Source organism: Mytilus galloprovincialis, chromosome 10 (genome assembly GCF_965363235.1).
Source record: "Mytilus galloprovincialis chromosome 10, xbMytGall1.hap1.1, whole genome shotgun sequence".
Classification (NCBI taxonomy): Eukaryota; Metazoa; Mollusca; class Bivalvia; order Mytilida; family Mytilidae; genus Mytilus; species Mytilus galloprovincialis.
In genome coordinates, this window is record NC_134847.1 from 50,967,306 (window position 1) to 50,973,320 (window position 6,015).

The 6,015-nt window shown below is 33.5% G+C and overlaps 1 protein-coding gene across 1 annotated transcript; it reads left to right on the forward strand.

The window, feature by feature from the left end:
• Window positions 1-749: 749 nt before the first annotated feature.
• On the forward strand, window positions 750-5,814 carry LOC143049517 (uncharacterized). The gene is made up of 3 exons (XM_076223124.1): window positions 750-1,914; window positions 4,136-4,278; window positions 5,315-5,814. The coding sequence occupies exons 1-3, from the start codon at window positions 750-752 to the stop codon at window positions 5,765-5,767; spliced, it is 1,761 nt and encodes a 586-aa protein (XP_076079239.1). The 3' UTR covers window positions 5,768-5,814.
• The last annotated feature ends 201 nt before the right edge of the window (window positions 5,815-6,015 follow it).

Below are 6,015 nucleotides of genomic sequence, written 5' to 3' on the forward strand. Positions count from 1 at the left end.
CGCTTTAACTTTCTTTGTGACATCTTTTTGTGTGATTACTTTAATTTCGTAGAATTTATTTTAATGTACATTCAAATACTGCTCTATTATTGTCTTGTCTTCAGATATGATCAAAGCCAAAACATAGAGTATGCACGAAATAGGAAGTATTCCTCAATCCTCAAAAAAAAAAGGAAAAAATGAAAAAAGAAGTGAAATAAAGATTGCATATGTCAATCTAAAATTTAATTTCAATTATATATTCAGGGTCAAGGTCGTATTGAAAAGACAGAGATTATAGAAATGGCAAAGTTCTACTAAATAGACTTTAGTTGAATAAATGTTCATCATGTGTACATGTCACTGGGTGTAAAAACTGATACACTAAATTCCCTATCAATTGCGACTTCTCCTTCATAGTCTTATGCATAATTTAAAGTTATTAATTCCATGACCAGTTGTTCTGTTGTATATCTGAATTTCTCTAATTTTCGAGCTATTTTCACACTTCTCAACCGGTGTGAGAAAAATATTTCTCGTCTCTAGAGAGAAATTTGTTCTCAGCAATTGATTGGATAATCAAAGTTCGTGACCTGTCGGAACTACTTTTTCAAGGTTAACAAGAATTCTCGGCCTTCTTCCATAAACATCTTAGTAACGTGTAAACAAACTATCGAGAACTCGTCGTCTGCAATTTTCATTATAAGAAAGAAATGTCGCTCAACGAAAACTTGACAAGGGGACAAAAAGTCAGACTTGTAGGGGGGCAAATGGGAGTTATAAAAGGTAAAACAGACAACTTTGGGTTTCCGTTGTGGGAAATTCAGCTAGAAGGTGGTAAACTTGTAACTGAGGCCAGATACAGGTTTGACATTATTTCTGAGCCTGACAGAACAGTCACACACCCATTAGAACATGACTCCCCACCACATGTTCCTGATGAACTCCTGTATCTGTTTGAGCCAGAGTTGAATGAAGTTGATAAAACGCCAAATGAAGCTCCTGTAAATGTGTCAGCACCACCTCAAGCACCTACACAAAAGCCTAGTTCAAAAGCATCAAAACCAAGACAGTTTGTTCCAGTTGATGAATCAACTGTAGAACAATTTGTTAAAGATCAGGAAAATCAAGGCACTGCCAGAAAAAATATAAGTGATATGCGCACACTTACACAGTTCCTACAACAGAAAAATGAAAAAAGAAAAATTTATAAAATTCCACCTGAAGAATTAAACAGTCTTTTATGTCAGTACTTTTTCTCTGTGAGAAAAACTGATGGAGAAGAGTATGAGCCATCCTCACTACGTGGAATGATGTGTTCATTTGATAGAATACTGAGGAGCAATGATTATGGCTATGAATTAAGTAAAAGTGTAGAATTTGCTAAAACCAGAGATGTTCTTACGGCAAAACAGATAGCGTTAAAAAAAATGGGTAAAGGAAATGGTGATAAAAGAGCTGAAACACTCACTGATGATGACATTGAAGCAATGTTTAAAACTGGGCAGCTGGGCTTGTCCAATCCTACAACTCTATTGCACACTCTCTGGTTTTTTAACACAATATATTTTGGCCTACATGGTGTAACTGAACATTATCAGATGACATGGGGGGATGTCCAACTATGTAAAGACTCTAAAAGTCAGGAATACTTGCAAATGAACGAGAGAAATACTAAAACAAGAACTGGAGCAAATCTGAAAAACACAAGAGAAATTCCTCAAAGGGCCTGGGCCACAACTGATCAAACAAAATGTCCTGTAGCTGCATACAAGCTTTACAAGTCAAAAAGACCTACAAAATATAGTAAGCCTGAAGATCCCTTCTACATTCAGGAGAACAACAACCCTGACAAGTCAGCCCTTTGGTTTAAGGCACAAAGAATTGGTATCAATAAATTAGGAAAATTCATGAAGAAAATGGCTTTAAATACAGGTAATAAAATATTGTAAACAGGTACATTTACTTGTTATTAATGTATATATTGATTCATACACTGCAACAAGTGTATTACAATATTTCTCCACTCGAGACAGTTAAATTTTATTATTTAACGAGCGAGGCTTGCCGAGCTTTTTAAATAATTAAATTTAACTGTCTCGAGTGGAGAAATATTGTAATACACGAGTTATAACTTATAGTGTCGAAATTAGTTTGTTTAATGATTTGTATCATTCTTTTTCAAAGATTTTTAGAAACTTGTGTTCCTTTAATATATGCAATGTCATCAGGCAAGGTCGCCTTTTTTCCCCCACGTCACAATATGAAAATTCTGAAAAAAACAAAACATGATGACGTCATAATCAATTTTGATTTAGAACAGATATTTTACTAGTGGTGAAAAATAGTTTACTCACACCACTCAAGAAATGTGCAGGTTTTCCCAAATTCATTGATTGGAGAAAGATTTGAGAAACCTATTTGTCAACAGTGACAGATAACTGTTTAATCTGTTTCTTTTATAAATCAGTTTAATTTTGAAATTAAAAAAAAAATGAAAGTCATCATTGAGTATTTACCAATATGAAGGTAGAACTGTGAACAACATGTTGATAATTAAAATTTCAACAATGGTCAAATTAAGTTACTTGTACATTTTTATTCAAATTTAAGCAAGAGTAAATAGACACATTTTGACTCTACATGTAAACTCCAAGTCCAGGAATCGAACCCAGATCCCTCATCTGTAGATGAGTGTACTGACCATTGTACTAACAAGGATAGTTTAAATACATGTACATGTAGAATAATCTGTGTCAAATACTCAATACTTTGGTTGATATGTTTCCCCCCTTTTTTTATAAAAAATTCTCGATATATCCAGAAAATTCCTCAACCCTGCCGTCTTAAAATTTTGTTTAAGGTTGATAAAAATCCAAAATTAACCCTATCCTTTAACCTAAAAAAAAAGATTACATGTAAGTTTTAACGCAAGCATAAAACATTTGTACATGCCACAAAGACACATATTACGTGTTATATTTCTCCACGAGAGACAGTTAAATTTTAAAATTTAAAATGCAAGGCGTGCCAATATTTTGAATATATTTAAAATTTAACTGTCAAGACTGGAGAAATATAATACACGAGATATTCCTTTTGAGAGATTTGCTGAAAGTTGTGCTCTTTATTGGTACAATGTACATGCATAGGAAGATATGGTATGAGTGCCAATGAGATATAGATTTCACAACTGCATCAAGACTGTACTACAATATTTCTCCACTCAAACAGTTAAATTTTTAAATTCACCTAGTTTCCTGATGTCACAATAGAAAATTCAGAAGAAAGCAAAAAAAATTGATGTCATAATTGAAATTCAACCAATCATTTGCTGAGAACAAGAACAAATTTCTCTCTAGAGACGAGAAATATTTTTCTCACACCGGTCGAGAAAGGTGAAAATAACACGACAACTAGAGAAACAACTCTCAACCCAATCACCTTTTTTCATGACGTCACAATAGAAAATTCAGAAGAATGCAAGAAATTTTGATGTCATAATTGAAATTCAACCAATCATTTGCTGAGAACAAATTTCTCTCTAGAGACGAGAAATATTTTTTTCACACCGGTCGAGAAAGGTGAAAATAGCACGAAAACTAGAGAAACAACTCTCAATCCAATTACAATTTATAAAAGTAAACCATTACAGGTCAAGGTACAGCCTTCAACATGTAGCCTTGGATAACACAAGCTATAAAGAGCCCAAATTTAAAGTGTAAATTCATTCAAACGGGAAAACCAATGGTCTTTTATAAAAACAAGTGAAACAAGCAACATGTATAAATTGCATAAACAAACAACAACTACTGTTGTGTTCATCAGATTCCTGACTTAGGACAGGTGCAAACATTTGCAGAGGGATTAAATGTTTTAATGGTACCAAACCTTCTCCCTTTTACTGACACAAAACTGAATAGTATAACATCACAACATAGAAAAACACACAATAAAATATCAATTTGAAGGCATACATGTAAGTGACGTCATCATGGTTGTCTTTTTTCATGACGTCACAATAGGAAATTCAGAAGAAATCAAGAAAATTTGATACCATATTTGAATTTCCCCATATAAACACTGTACATGTGTATAACCAGCATGTTCTTTTAATCACTGCTTTTAATTATTAATACTGTACATATACTTGTAGGTATTATTAAAGAACACAATCAAAATGATGAGAACCAACCTCTAGATGACAATACAAACAGGCGCCTAACCAACCATTCAGCTAGAAGGTTTATGCTTCAGAAGCTTGACGATGAGGGAATTGAACATAATCATATCAAACAGGTTATTAATCATAAAAATATTACTACAACACCACTTGACTACATTAATTACAGTTTTCATCCACTCAATTTTTGTCATGATTGAATTTTGAACAATCATCTGATAAGAAAATTTTGTAACTGGAGATATGAAAATATAGATTTCACAGAGTGTTACGAAATTCTCCACTCGAGACAGTTAACGTTAAATTTTACAATTTAAAACACAAGGCTTGCTGAGCTTTTCAATATTAAAAATTTAACTGTTGAAAGTGGAAACACATATCGGTGGAATTTGTTTCTCTAATTTTATCAAAGATTAAATTCATTGATTCATTGTTAGTTGCTTTACGCCACACAGCTGACGCCGCATTAGCACAAAAAGGCTATATAACGGCAAAATTTGAACCATTGAAATTCAATAAATCACTTGCCAAGAACAGATTTTTCACTAGTGAGGAGAAATATTTTTTCTCACACCGGTCAGGAAATGTAAAAATAGCACAAAAATTGAAGAAATCCTTTTTAAAATTGTCGGATTATTTATTTTTTATTTGTGGATCTCATTAGGGTCTAAGTGCAACCCTGAATTGCTAACTCTTTGAGAGCATGACACATGTTAGTCAAATTATTGTACTGTACTGTGTTAGGAAGTCTAGGGGGACACTAGTCCAAATAATTATGACGTCTTGAAAGGCTATTTTTTTATAATTTTTTGGACGCCGTACATCAATGTACAGCGTCCCAAAAAAAATATAAAAAAATAGCCTAACGAGACGTCATAATTATTTGGACTAGGGGGGACACAAGAATTTACAAAAAATGAGAATTGCTTACAAAGTTACATACATAGTGTAAGCGGATACAGGAATTTGACAAAACAGTAAGTTGGATCCAGGATCAGAACCCCTCAATCTGTCAATGAGACACCCTTATTTAATATTTCACAATTCTAAATTCTAGTCCACCTTTACTTCTTCCTCAGATCCACACTATTTCATAAAAATTCACATATGGTTCATACTAGAAAGTTTATGATTTTTTTACTGATTTTTTAGATATCTGGACACAAAAACATACAGAGTATCACCACTTACTCAAAACTGAACCCTCAGAAACATAAACAGATAGCCCAATGCATCTTAGGTAACCAGGATCATGAGGCTGAAAATGAACAACAAATACAGTCTTCACAGACAACGAGGACGGTTACGATGGGACGTCAATGCATCTTAGGTAACCAGGATGAAAATGAGCAACAAATACAGTCTTCGCAGACAACGAGGACGGTTACGATGGGACGTCAAGCAGTTCATCAAACAGAGACACAACTCGTGGTTGGGCAAAGCCAAAGTCACGATGCACCGCGTTCAGGAATGAACTATATCTTTGGGGCACCTATTTATGGAGGGACATTTAATATCAATATTAACAATACATCACCATCAGTTCAGCCTCCTCAGAAGAAACGCCGATTTGTTATCGAGAGTGACAGTTCACAAGATGAATAAACTACTGTGGTCAGCCGTTTTGAACTTCATTCATTCTCCTCGTGTTTATTTCAAATTCAAATTCAAATATTTTATTGGACAAAGCACATATGATACAATGCGTATTCCAAGATATAAACACATTAAACATGACAATTTATGCAAATACAACATAAAGAAAACATTTGAAGTACCAATTATATATATAATATCACAGTATTACATAGTATTATACTTATGGTAGACCAACTGACATTAGATTATTATTA